Below are 15,000 nucleotides of genomic sequence, written 5' to 3'. Positions count from 1 at the left end.
AATAAAATAGAATAGAAATTGGGATTAGATTAATCTACTTTTTGCAATTATTTTGAAATCTGATGATTAGTGAAGGTATGCCAACATAATCATCCTATTCGATTAAACCTTGTTAAAGTCAATTATGTCGCATTTTGGTAATTTACGTAATTATTGTGGGATGCCGTTCCATATTTTTGGCCCCTAATCTTGAAAAAGATTTTAATAGTTGGTTAGATCTTGAGTATTTTATATAATAATTTACCTGCTAAAGAAAATCTTGTATTGTAATTATGTATCTCATTTGAGCAATAAAAAAAGGTTAGAATATTACTTGGGCTTAACTTATTGAAAACATCATGCATGAGTATTGAAATAGATTTAAAATAAAGCAGATACTGGAATAGTATTGGAGGAGAAAAAAAAAGAGAGGAATGACATGTGACCTATAAGGTGAAAAATATATGAGGTGAAGGGCACGCTTTTTATAAGATCAAAATTTGATTAATGTAAGATTGTGCAGCTTAGCCCCACACCAGAATGCCGTAGGATAGATAAGGAATATCAAAGATCGATAAAATTGTTAGCAGTACGCTTGTAGGTACATAATATTTTAGTCTGGCAATAATGCCAATCGTTTTGCTTATCTTTGAAGCAATGTGTCCAATATGATATTTCCAGCTGAGATTTGAGTCAATTAGTACACCTAAATATTTGACATACGACTTTTGTTCTAAAGGCAAAAAGGTTTGGAATCATAATGCTGACAAACACAAAAACGAAGGAAATGGTTAATAAATGTAAATTTTTTTTTTCTATCTGAATGATTTTGGGTTAGGTTAAAGCGATATATTGTTGAAAAATCTTCGTGTTAATGAGTAAAATTTTCGCACTAGAAAGTCGTAGCAATAAATTGGGTTAACCAGGAACCAGTTAAAGGAATATTGTTGGCTTCCCAAATAAAAATTCATTTCTCACCGGAGTTCAGGATCAAACCTTTTGCTGAAGGACCTTTTTCCTTGAATGGTGAAGCACAAAATAGACAATAAGCTTTCTTTCAAATAATTCTTGACTGTCACATTTCCAATTTTTTTTTTTTTTTACCTGAAGACTGTGCAAAGTTGAGTACAAAATAAATATAAATAGCTAGACCTCAGTAAACACAGATGCATTCAAGGTGTTCGATTCCTTCAATGAGTTTTTTAAGCCCATATCTAACCAACCAAAGTTACCACAGAATTTGCCATTCTGTTTCAGTGTTGTGCATAACATAACAGTTAGTAAAATATTAGAAACAAAAGCTTACCTTGATATCCGACGGCGAAAGATGCAATTGTTGTCGAAGTCCATTATTCGTCGCTTTTAAGATTCCAGATATTCATTTTTTACCGCTTGTGTTGTTCATGGAATTATCGTTCCATTCTTGAGCTCATAAGAGTATATTTTGTTAAAGATCCAATAAAACACCATCCGCGTTACATCGGCTTCGCCGCCATTGCTTGTACTGTGTCCACCGGATAAAATCTACGCATTTCTACTACCCACTTAAACCTAGCAAAAACACGCACAGAAGACCGGTGAAAAGCCCCGGGAACGAGGTTGAGATTGAGACCCAGTTTTTCTCAAACATTTCCCTAACTACTCGGCTGATACAGAAAATCAGAAGGCACTGAATTGTGTGGTATTGAAATACAGCATTCCAGTCTCTGAAGAATAACAAATAAAAGAGAAGCGAGAAACATTGGCTTCTGGGCTGACATGTTGATAATTTTCAAGTTCCCTCACAACTTCTTTTCACCACAAGTGTGCCCTCTGAGCATCTGAAAAAAGCTTTGTAATACTAAACTTCACTGAAGTCAAGCCCTGTTTCGCGGGGTTAGTGTTAGGATGGGAGACCAAAACAATAAACCCTCATCAAAAAACAGAAACATCTGACCGAAAATACTATTAACGCTAACAAATGCGAACTCAGCAAGGTACAGATTCTGTTAGCTTGCTTTATGCAAAACAAATATTGATGAAAAAGCAAATAACTATTGATACACAGTTTTCAGAAAGAGCAGAAGGAAGTTTCCCGGACGGTCGATCGAGAATAAAATATTTACGACATGAAAACAACATTAATTTTGAACCGTGAATATAGAATATAAAAAGTTACGATCAGCGACAAACATTTTGGGAGATTTTTGCTACGTTCAAGTAAATTGCAAAATCGAAAGTGACATGGCCGGAATTCAGCGGGCGCCGTGATTAAGTTACCGCGGCATGTTTACTCGCCAAACAGTGAAGCATCTGTGTCAAATGATGGCAAGATACCGGGTTTTTGTAAGTTTCTTTTTCTGTCAAGTGTTATAAAGTTTGACAATGAAATGAGCGAAGTCAAAACAAGATCACAATCGCCCAACTCTCTGTTTATGCAAAGTCAAAATTACTCTCCAAGACGCGTACGACGTTATTTATCACCAGGTAATTCCCATCATTTTGGAAATAGCAGCTACTTTATTATTCATCTCTGCGTCACAAGTTTTCACTGATTTTGGGGCTCATTTTGTTGAAACTCAAGCACGCTTCCAACAGGCCTGTGAACCTTCCTGCTTACAGAGCAATACTAAAAAACTTCTCCCATATCACATTTGAAAACCTTAAGCTCGAAAATTCAATACACAACATGATATTATAATTCACAAAGGCAGAAAATACCACAGAATCCTTTTCCAGCGAAAATTTTATTGAAACAAACAACATATTTGCTCTTAGAGGCGAAAACCTCTTCCTATTTCATTGCGTGCGTGAAGACAAGAAACTCAATCGTGTCAAATTACCATGTACTTCAGGTAAATACAGCTCACTTTGATTTCGTCTCGACGGGCGATAGATTGTTGTCGAGTCCAGTACTCGTCGCTTTTGAGATTCCTGCCTATTTTATCCAACTGACTTTTTCCATTATTGAGCTCCATAAGGGTATATTTTGTTTAAGGATCCACTAAAACGCCATTCGCGTTACATGACTTTCGACGCCATTGCAGGCTAAGTTAATGATTCTACTGTGTCCACCAGAGAAATCTACGCAGTTCCACTACCCTCTCGATCCTAAGAAAATACTCGCAGAAGGCTCTATCCACAAAGACACCACTTACCAGGGGAGTGACAGGCAAGACTTTTACCGACACGGAAAAAAAAAAAAAAAAAAAAAAAAAAAAAAAAAAAAAAAAAAAAAAACACTTCCTAATGATCTCAGAAGTGAAAGGTTTCGTTCTCGGAATAGGCTGTGTTCTGAGCCGTTTGGAAGCTTCAACAAATTTCTTGCAAAAACCGCTATGTGAGGGGTTTGGTGCATATTAGGTGTAAAAGATGGGAAGATACAAAAGCTGCGAAAGCGAGGATTACCGACGAAATGGAAGCTCATGACTGATACGTTTCGAACAAAATAAAGTTTGTAAAAACATTTATACTTACTGAAAGTTCCATAGCAGCATTTAACTTTGCAGGACATTACTTTCTCTCCATCAGACAGCAGGGCAAATGAGATAACAATGAAATTTGCTACCCTTGACATTTTAGCACCATCACCAGATACCTTGACTTGTTGTTTTCCAAGGTCCACCATTTTCTCTCTAGAAAAAGACAATGTTAGAATTGGCCAAGGGTTACAATTTTGCAGATAATTATGTTTTTTGAAGCAAAATGAGAGTTTGGGGGTGGGGGGGGGGGGGGGGGGGGGGCAGAAAGACTTGTTATGTGACACTATGCAACTTCCACCAGACTTACTGTTGACAAACCTAAGTCTAGGTACCATGCATAGGTGTTATAGCAGAGCTGCTGAGGCTATAGCAGAACATACAGAGAAGGGTGGGGATAAGAGTTGGCTAGGCTCTTCTTTTAGGAATTGCTTTTGCAAAATTATTTATTGAAACTATGTATATCTTCTTTAAATTAGCACTGGAAGCTCTTTTACTTCTTTTATCTTTCGGTTCCCTTGGCGTTTACCAACCTCGTGTATAGGTCGGCCATGGTTTCCTTAAGTTTCCACTGCAGTTGGTGCATATCATAACGTCCTCGAGGAAATCGAGGTATTCTGATATATAGCTGCTTGTTCTCTTCTCCTGCCTTCGCTCATTCATTCTCTAGGTCCTGCATTCTAACCTCAGCACTTTGAAGTTCTTCTAAGAACTCCTCGCATCTTTTTTCAAGCTCTTGAATTTCCGCTTCCAGATACTATTTCTCTTCCTCGCATTTTGCTGCTTATTTTTTATCACACCGTTGCCATGATCAAGCTCATGATGGTACCCACCTTAATTGACCTTTCCTTCTCAGAAAATTGGCCCTTGTGGTTCTGTGTAACCCTTTCCCCTGGCCATATACTTTCGTAGCTACGGCTCTTAGGCAATTTTCCACTCTTTCTGCTTCAGGTTTAATGGAAAAAGGTAAGTGTACAGTGCTCAGATGGCGAAGATCGATGTACGATGCGTCCACAAAATGCATTTTTTCAGGTCGCGCCACTTGAGTAATGACTTGTGGGTTTATTTTTAATAACAAAAATGAAACCAGCCGCCCGTTGTTCGAATATATAGTGTAGAGGTGATGACTCTTTTGGAATTTTGAAGTTGAAGTTTTTGTTTGCAGTTCTTCTTTTCACGACAGGTTGTCAGACATTGTAGTTTTTGCATTTTTTTTTTTTTTCGCAGATAAATAATTAAAAAGCCCGAGGGATTGGCACTGGCCGGTGGCCGGTGTCCTTTGTTTTGGGTTTTATAGCGGGTTCATATTCAAAGCCTGAAACAGCGGTAAAAAAAGCAATGCACATGCCCATATAAAGCCCACTGACCAAAATGATTCTTATACCAATAAAAAAGAGGGAGAGATGAGCTTTCCAACGATGGGTTTAGAAGCCAATTTGGAGCACATTTGGCGGAGATATCGCATTTGAACTCAGCACTTTTTAGGGATTTTTATCGAGGGATCAGCAGGAAAAATTTTGTCGCGATCGGGTTTATGGGCAGTTTCAACCAGAGCAAGTATACATGAAAATTTATACGAGGACTATACAAGTGCAAGTAAGTTAATTAGTCTTATGTTTTTACGATATCCACTTGCACATTTTTGCCATCATGTCTCCAGCGTCGGCATTCGCAATTTATAAACTATGATTTTGCCTTATTTCGCTAAATGTCACACAAAATCCTTAGAAATTTTGCGGGCAAATGGTAGATCATAAAACTTCGCAAGTATACATGAAATTCATTTACTTAATTATGATCTATACATAAAAATTCTTTGACTTGAGCCTTTTTAGTTTCAATAAAAACAGAACATTTAAAGCCCTAACTACAAATTGTCACGAATGTGCAATTGCTGATCGTGTTTTCTTAACCAACCATAGAATTAAGTGGGATCATTTTGAAATATTAGCAAACTGGTCGATCAGACATGCATTGCAAAATTAAAGAGTCTCTGTTGATCCGTGATCTAAAGCCAGCCTTAAATGAAAAACGTTGGCTGTGAGAAACTTTATCTCTATTATTAGCATATTCTTGTGTCGTTTTATGTCAATCAATTTCGTTAGCTAGCTGGGGCAACAGCTTACAAGACTAGATTAAATCAAATCTGCACTAAGCAGAATAGATGTATACGAAGCATGTCCTTTGCTCATGGCAGAGAACATGTCGACCTCCTATTATTAATCTTCTTGGAATCTTGAAATTTGAAAAAATATCTACAGAACAAAGGGTATCACTTATTAATATACAAATTCAGCAAATGACAAAAGTAACATCCCAGCTGCACTACTGAAAAGCTTATACCTGAATCAGGACATTCCACTCATATAATAACAGGTCTGCTGCAAATCAAAAACTCCTTTACGCCATCAGTACGTACCAACTCTGGTTATTACATTTAAATTCTCTGCAATAAAAATCTTAGGAATCTGTCCCACTAGAATTTAAACGATTTCCATGCATGCTCTTAAAAAAGAAGTATAAAAGAGTCTTATTGAGTACTCAAAATTGACCATAGATTAACTGCTAGCTATATAAGATATGCTGCGTAATATGTAGTATTGTATGTCTTCTTCTTACGATACTAAAAATCTAGTGGTCTTTAAGTGTAATTTCAAATATATTTCAAATGAGGACAACGCCAATTTATATCTCAGATGACAGTGGACCAACTCGAAAGCTGATTGGCTAATTTGGTCATTGTACACTATTAAATATCTATTTTTCTAGCTAATTTCTGTTAGTATTTTCTCCATTATTGTAAAACTATGTGATATTAAGTTGTTTCATCTCTGTAAAACAGTCATGTAAAATAATCAAACTTGAACTTGGACTTTTCAAAGTTTCCTCATTTCCAGGTACGTTTCATTCTCAACAGGAACATTTAGAATGTGTAACTTATATGGCGCTAATAAAAAAGTGAAGGAAAAAAGCAGGTAGTGGGATAGAAGACGTAGGTGCTGGTCTTACTGAAATCCAGTTATTAGCAATCTACCTCCAGCCTCAGCGGAACAGGAATCATCGAACTTACGTAAATGTTGTTTGAGACTTGATCGGAAGAAGAAAATAGCCGCAATAAGTACATCAGAGTCAGTTTCGACAAAAAACTGGATCGTTAATGTTTAATCTTTCTTTACACACGGTAAACATCGTCAAGGTACGATAAAGTCCTTGTAAAATGCACAAAAGTTTAATTTTAACATTACATTACGGCAATTAACTAAAAGCTAACTAAGTTTGTGTAAGCTTCATTTTTTAACTCTCACTTGACTACTTTTCGGCTTGGAATTATGGTTGCCTTAAAATCTGGCCTACTTTTCTCCAAAAGCACCATAAACTATTCGGTTGTATTTCATCTTATTATATTGCCTAAGAATCGACGCATGTAGTGTGAAAACTAGAAGAGATAGATCATTTTCAGATAAGCGAAAAGCGTGGTTTCCCAAATGGCTCTTTAAGTCAAAAAAAAAAAAAAACATTGGGGGACTCTAAGAGAAACAAACAGTTATCAAAAAAAAATAAAAAAAAAATAAAAAATTAAAACCATAATTTACGGATCTGGTTGGACAACCGAGAGACCAACAACCACTCTTCAACAAGCGTGTAAAATGACCTTGCGTCAGCTATAACTATATTGGCAAATATTTCAACTCGGTCAGAAAATTGTGATGTGATGATCTCTTATGGCTCCCTCTCTCAAGAAATGCCACTAATTACATGTACGTTCAGTTTTCTTAAGCATCGCGACGCGTCCTTTTGAGTCTAGGGACGTCCTATTATTTACAACATTAATTATAGAATTACATTTTTTTAGATGAGGATATCTTAACTATTTTTTGTTTATTTGAGCGCTTATCTCGCAGAGGGATTCTTAATGCCTTTAATTGCCTGTATTGCTTGTGATAACATGATGTAAAAGTTGATGTGATATAGAGGAAAGCTATGGACACGCTCCCCTTTCAATCATCAATTGAAAATATTATTATTAATTTATTATTATTTTGTATATTATTATATTATTATTATTATTATTATTATTATTATTATTATTATTATTATTAGAGAAGACATGCAAACATTCGTTGAAAACATTAAGGATGATATTTTATTTCTTATTTTTTATCGTTTTTCGTCGTAGATTTCCATATTTGAAGATAATATCTTACATGCCATTATCGTATTCAGTTTTTGCGATATCAATGTGGTTTCTGAGGGATTGAAGTTTTCATGCATTATTATTTTTATTATTATTATTATTATTATTATTATTATTATTATTATTATTATTATTCACATGAGAACTGAGATGTTGATAGAATCCACTGGGAACTCGGAAAAAATCCGAGCCCCAGATGGGATTCGAACCCACGACCCTCCGTGATCTAGTCGGACGCTCTAACCACTGAGCTACTGGAGACTCTATGGCGAGCAAGAAAAATTCCGAGAATTTTTCCGAGTTCCCAGTGGGTTCTATCAACATCTCAGTTCCCATGTGTATATATCATTCTCACATTCGTTCAATTATTATTATTATTTATTATTATTATTATTATTATTATTATTATTATTATCATTATCATTATCATTATCATTATCATTATCATATCATTTTATTATTATATTACTATTATTATATTATTATTATTATTATTATTATTATTATCATTATTATCAAAAAAAAATTAAAATTTTCAGCTAACACGGTTCATTCCGCAATACTTCAGAATAATAGAAATGTATTACACCTTAAATGAATGATACATCACATGATCAAGGTTCTTGTGATCAAATTTAAGTCCCTTTTGCAACTTTTTTCACATAATAAAGCTCGATAATTGTTCTTTTGAGAACAATTTGTTTTGTTTCCTTAGAATCTCAATGTAGCTGACGAAAACAAGCTTAAGCAGGGACAACATAAGACAAACTAGTTTGTGGAGAGACCTGAAACGTCCAACAAGGAATACCTCAGAGGACGCTATCTTAGAAGACAAGAAGAGTAAATAGCGCTTTTGTTGTCAGTTTAGGTACAATCCTTTTTTCTTAAAAAAAATGTTTATATAGTCTCCTACGCAGACACTTCGTCACGCGTTCCTCCCACACGCCTTCCCTCCTCCCCACACTAGCTCCTGATGAAACAAGACACACATTCCTTTCCCTTTGTTAAGTAACTGTAATCTGGAAATCACGTGCGGGTTACATAGGAACGTAGATTGCTTCCCTGGGAGCCTCAGTTCATCATCTTCTTCTTTGGATAAATCATAAAAGGAAGGAAGCCTTTCCAAAATATTGATCAAAAGCATTAATTTTGTTTGCTCTGTGGGGTATGCATTTGCACTCTCGTGAATCAAAATGTGTGTGCTTAAGAAGGAGGGTATGGTGTCGTTTCATCTAAAATTGAAAGCGCCGTGGAAATATATTAATATAAATGAAAATATTAAAGGATTGCGAGTGTATTGAACTGCACGAGAACCATTACCTGCAAGGGCAATGAACCCATCTAGGACAGTTGCGAAAAGAAAGCTTGAAAAAAATCCATTGCGTTTAAGCTTGAATTTTCAGGCTGCTTTTGACGATGATCGTCTATAAAAATTGATTTAATGTTTTTGTGTGGCGAACCGATCGTTCGTACTCAGTGTTTCTTCCATTTGAAAAATAAAGCAAACCTTAAATCAGTTCAACAGAAGGACTACAAGGAATGGGATTATTCGAACGAATCGACTCCACTGGAATTGCACGGAAAGAAATGAAACTCACAGGAGCAAAGTGTTTCAACCATACGAATTCTATCGTACTCATTCTGTGAAGAGCCGCAAACATCTAAGCCAAAGCATGAAATTAAATTCATACGCTCCAGTTTGTCTTTGATAAGATTTTAAATGCCCAACACAAGAGACCCATTTTCTTGCAGTGATTGTGCGCAAAATTTCTAGTTGTATAACAACGGCAGACTGCAGACTGCGTACAAGTAGCGCTGATAAACAGTATTTAAGTGTAAGCACCCATTTTAAAACGGTTAGCCTTCAATAATTGTGATTTAGGGTTAGTCTGCAGTCCGAGGTCTGCAGCCCGCAAGTGTCAGACACCGAAAATTTCTCAGGGTGCAAAGCTGAAAGTCCGTTGTGATTGGTCTACGTAAATTCCGGCTCTTTTCAGCAGACGCTGGTGGGGGAGGAACGCGCGACGAAGCTCAACGAGAGTCTGCGTGTGAGGCAACCTTTTATAAGAACGTTGAGGCTACCCATGATGAGAGTCAGTCAACAACGTCCTTATTTTGATCATTCGTTGGTTTTCTTGCGTAAGTAATATAAATGAAGGAAGGAGAAGTGTAAAACTGTAGTCCAGCAGGACAATTACCTCAAATACTTACTTACTTTTTCAACATTTAAGACGTGCCGATTTTCTTAATTGCACGATATACTGAAGAACAACTCATTTTGTAGTCTAACTTAGTATGCCACCCAACTTTCAGAACATGTTGAGAACGTTTTCAGCCTCAAATCGCAAAAAAAATATTGTTGAGCATCCGCTCCAAAGTTAAACGTTCCAATAAAAAATAGTGTATTTCGTTAGAAAACAAACAAGCATTGAAATCCTCCCATTTTAGCATTTTCCGGAAGTTGTTACTATGAGATATTACATCATGTTATGGGAGCAAAATGGAACGATAATATTGGAGTTGTGAACGCTAATTTAAATTAGCGTTACTTGGCCGCCATGGATCTTTTTAGGAATTATTTCCGTTTCACATGTTACCATAACTTTGCCGTTAAGCGGAACAGTCGGATAGACTGATTCAATCCTTCAAGGCAGTACAGTTTGTTGACAGAAACTGGTTTGAAACTCCACAAAGTGAGGTGTTTTGAACCGAATAATTACATGACTATTTGTGGTTAAATGCGTATCACCACTTTCCTCAAAAAAGTTTAAAGAAAAATAGGATAGTAAAACAATTATTGAGAAAGGAAAAGGGAAGACAGCACTGGTATAAATGTTGTCAGTCAAAAGTCGAAAGAGTTTACGCCGAGTAAATTCTGCTCAACCACATGTTTCTTCTATACTGGCGTAGTCAGTGGCAGTCACCTTGATTGGTGTTTCCTTTGCTGCCGGTCCTGACGCATCCTTGGATGAAGGGTCGAAGTCAAGTTCAACATACACAAGGTCGCCGCTGATGGGTTTGAAATGAACCTAATAGAGCAACAATAGACTTTGTTTTAAACTATGTCACTTCAATTTATCCGAACAAAAAGTCTTCTCACTGGCGGAAAATATTTGTAGGGAAAATTTGCAGAGATTGCCAAAACAATGATCAGTAACAGTTTCAAAATTATAGGCATCTATATATACCTGCTCATAGCCGAGTACCAATTCTCTCTTGGTTCACAAAATCGATATGCATTAATCCCTATCTTTAGGTTATTTGAGTGAACTGCTTACAAGCTCTTGTCACTTTTGTTCAATGCGCGACGACTACGCCGCGCAATAGATGAATACAAGATAACACAATTCAGTTACCCCAGCTTTTGCCTTGTTTTTTCTTGTTTTGTCTACAGTAGCATATAGGTACTTCTGGTCATCTGTTTTATTTCCTTGCTCGCAAAGCATCTTGGATGATTCTCCAGACGCGTACGGTACCAAGGAAGCAGACTTGTGCTTTCGGTTTTCCGGGGACATATTGTCGTAAACGTGCTCTTTGCTCCAAGAGGAAATTCCTGGGGAATTATCCTCCGTGCAAGAAGTGTTTTTATCTTTGGTTTTCGAGCTGTAACCAGCTTCTAAATTGGAGAAGTGAAACTCGGTTTCTAATCCTTTGCCTTCGATCCGCCTTAAAGGGACTGAACTTTCTGAAGGGTGGGTTTCATCGTTCGTCAATTGCCCTGCGCCATAATCGTCCTCTGCTTCAACTTCTCGGTTTCCCACCGGAACCCCTCCTTCTGCAATAACGTAAAATTAACTTCATCAATTTTTGGAAATAGCTGGGCCTTAGATAAAATTTCACATAGTGTGTGGAATTGTTCAATTTGTATAGGTTATCACATGATTTGGAGTGCAATTTGGATAAATAATTTAGAGTAAATTTTTTCAAAGACGAACAAAATATTGCACGAGCCTGTGATTACTTATCAATTATATACATGCAAAAGTTTCATCTTAATTGCACTAATTTTACTCGTCTCCCGCTCTTTTTGGGATTAACTGATATGCTCTCATTCAATCAATACGCTGAAATGTTTGCATGCAAATGAATCAATAAATGATCTTGATATTAGCAGGCAAGTCAGAAATTTAAAGAAAACGACAAAACTTTCGAAATTATAAGACATGTTTCGACAGACTTCTGTGATCTTCAGTTGATTAATGTACAAAGCGTTAAGTTGAATTTATAAGTACGGAAAAAGTGCTCATTATGCCAGTAACAACGGACTGTACATAAAACGTGACAATGTGAGAATTAAAAGGATAGTTTTAGATTGACGTGATGCAGTTGTTGCTTAAGAGAAGGTTGTTCTCTTTTAATATGAAAAGCTTCTTTTATCTTGAGTTGAAAATTTTTCAAACACCTACAGAATTCCAAACAATGTCGCGCCCTGTCTTCAGGGGAATGTTTCCATATTTTAGATCACGCCTCTTCGACTTTTCAACTCAAGATAAAAGAAGCTTTTCATATTCAAAGAGAACAACCTTCTCTTAGTCAACAACTGCATCACGTTAATCTAAAACTATCCTTTTAATTCTCAAATTGTCACGTTTTATGTACATTCCGTTATTACTGGCATAATGAGCACTTTTTCCGTACTTATAAATTCAACTTAACGCTTTGTACATTAATCAACTGAAGATGACAGAAGTCTCTGTCGAAACATGTCTTAAAATTTCAAAAGTTTTGTCGTTTTCTTTAAATTTCGAATCAATAAATGGAGTGATGGCCTGTATATAATACTTGGACGTGTTTTCGCTGCATGAACTATCTACATGTGAAAAGTGAGTGATAAAAGCATAAATGCGGAATAAATTGTACCTTTGATACATATTGGTAAGGCAGGTAAGTAACCTGCTAGTCTCATTAATTAGGATGCTGCTCTAGCTTATATGCGCACCTGATTTTTTAGAAACCATTCGTCGCTTGATGATGCACCCCAGAAGAATTAGCAAGACTATCAGTATTGCGGCCGGAACACCGATCATGACTATGGTAACCCACTGACTTTTCTTTTTCTGATTGGACTCAGTGATATATTTCAAGACTGGGGACGTCGTATCTGCAAGCATTCATTCGGCATACGATAACTTAACAAAGGCTTCTGCCTGCTGATTTTTAAATTGTCTGAGTTATTACGAGAATTCAATTAGTCTTTAATTAGCATCAGACTCTGTTCATGAGAGATTGTTAGGTATCAGAACCTAACCAGATTAAATCTAAAGGTGAGGAATTGCTCACAGAAACGTCTTTTGGGAGTACGTTCCGCCATTTGAGAAACTCTTTCTCATCTCATTAGATATAAGGGGCCTGCTTATCAAAAGCCCGAAAACGTTTTGGCCACTAGGAGCAATCTCTGAAACTAACTTCCCGCCCCAAATATATAAGGACGTTGCAAAAATGCAACCCCAACCATCCACCCTCCAACCACCATCCCCCTTCCCCCCTCCCGACCAAGGTGGTAAAGGGCTGCTTTTAGCTTTACGACTCCTATTTCGACACGTATCTCGGTCTATCTGCTAACTACTAGTAATGGAATACTTGAATTAGGGTAACCGGTTAATTCGTTCGCTTGCCATATTATCCACATTGATTCTAAGAGCAAAACCATCGGGATTCTGGGAAGCCTCCGACATAAAGTGTATTACGCAACAACAACAAAAGACAAAAATAAATAAAATAAATAAATAAACACTGGAATAAGCAAAAAACAACACGAATACTATAGCCGTACATGTGGTTTGCGAGCAATCTATAGAAACAAAAATAAGAATTGTGGAATGGTGGAACAAGAGGTATCAGTGACAGAACTATGAGTATCCTCCAACAACATGGTGGTAACACCACAGCTGAAAAACGTCCTTTAAAAGCCTGAGGAGTAAACTCTCTATTTCGAGGAATGAACACGGTTGTTTTTAATCGCGCCGGAGACGTCCTTGCGATACCCAAAATAGAGAGATTGGTTAAATGCGATGGTTGTCCTGTGCTTTGCAGATTTCCATGGAAATGAAAAATGTGATAGTATTGAGGAAATAGTATTAGAAAGAAGCTTAGTGCCTTTCAAACCTGTTATTACAAGGCTCCTTTTTGACGTTTCAACATCTTGTGACCCTGCGGTTGTTATTAGCTGGGTTTTTGGATTCTTTGTGACTATCTTAGTTGTTGGTTCAGTTGTCGCTTAAAAAAAAAGGAGTAACAAATAATTGAAATCGCAACGGATAAAAATTTCGTTAAGTAATTGTAACGTTAAATGTTTAATAAGCACCCTTTTATCGCGAAGTATGGACAAGAGGAAGTAATGGACAGGGATCTTAAGGGGGTGGGTCGTGGAGCACCAAATTTGCCTCGTAGAAAATGGGAAAAAGTAGTAGACAACAGACAATAAACGAAAGTGATACCTATTAAAATTATTCCTTTTATGTCTTGATTTCAACAAGTATATGCTGTAGGGTTTCGTTTGCATAGTTAAAAAAAAAAAAAAAAAAAAAAAAAACTAAAGAAAACCTATGCCAAGGCTTCTGCACTGAGAAGAAGAAGGCGTTTTCTTCCTCATGATGCAACGATAAAACTCTATAAAGGATTTATATTACCTCATCTCGAATACTGTGGTCCTTTGTTTGTAGGCATAGGTACGGGTCAACGCAACCGTCTCGAAGCTGGCAACTGTTATATTTTGAGAACATTAATCGGGCACAACAAGTCAATGTCATACGACGAACTGCTCACTACGGCTGTCATGACATCTTTATATTGTAAGCGCTTACATCACGCGTTAATATTTCTTTTTAAATGTCTAAATGGTACGGGTCCTACATATATTGCTAGCCTTTTTAAATACAGGCATACACCGTATAGGCTAAGAGACGAGGGCTTGAATTTGGAATTACCTAAATTTAACAGAAATTTAAGAAGAATTCTGTCACTTATTCATTAACTAAGTTATGGAACAGTTTGCCTTCTCATGTGCGTCTTTCAAGTGATGCTAGTGACTTCAGAAGTAAATTTCACGATTGCCGTTTTTTAGAACGTGTCTTATAGTGTACAATTGTAGCTTTTAAGAGCGCCTCTCAGCAATTTTCACCTAAGACTGTGCAAGATAAAAAATCGAAAATTGCCAAACTTTGTCACAATAAAGTACTACCAAAACCATTTTTAGAAAAATATGTTTTAGTTTGTTTCGATAATTATTTTACCTGGACGGCGACTTTTTCGGTATGGAGCCCTGAGCCTTGTGAGCGAGTGAAAACGACTCCAAAATGTTGCTCGTTTGAATCGCTATTTTTGAAATAACGAATGAGTAACTTGAAATTCAAAACAACATGGCACAAC

The 15,000-nt window shown here is 36.6% G+C and overlaps 1 protein-coding gene across 8 annotated transcripts in view; it reads right to left on the bottom strand.

The window, feature by feature from the left end:
- The window catches only part of LOC138015892 (uncharacterized), a 60,253-nt gene that overhangs the window by 10,816 nt on the left and 34,437 nt on the right, over nucleotides 1-15,000 (bottom strand). For 3 of the 8 annotated variants that reach the window (XM_068863020.1, XM_068863018.1, XM_068863021.1), the window contains exons 4-6: nucleotides 13,738-13,848; nucleotides 12,572-12,733; nucleotides 10,989-11,407 (exon numbers count right to left, since the gene is read on the bottom strand). In XM_068863020.1, coding sequence (XP_068719121.1) covers nucleotides 10,989-11,407; nucleotides 12,572-12,733; nucleotides 13,738-13,848 — 692 coding nt within the window. Of the gene's footprint in view, nucleotides 1-10,470; nucleotides 10,662-10,988; nucleotides 11,408-12,571; nucleotides 12,734-13,737; nucleotides 13,849-15,000 lie in introns of those variants that run through there. The other 5 variants (XM_068863022.1, XM_068863023.1, XM_068863024.1 and 2 more) reach the window with 3 other exon arrangements.

Source organism: Montipora capricornis, chromosome 9, assembly GCF_036669925.1.
Source record: "Montipora capricornis isolate CH-2021 chromosome 9, ASM3666992v2, whole genome shotgun sequence".
Lineage (NCBI taxonomy): Eukaryota > Metazoa > Cnidaria > Anthozoa > Scleractinia > Acroporidae > Montipora > Montipora capricornis.
Note: the sequence above shows the minus strand (reverse complement) of the source record. Positions and strands in the feature narration are given on the sequence as shown.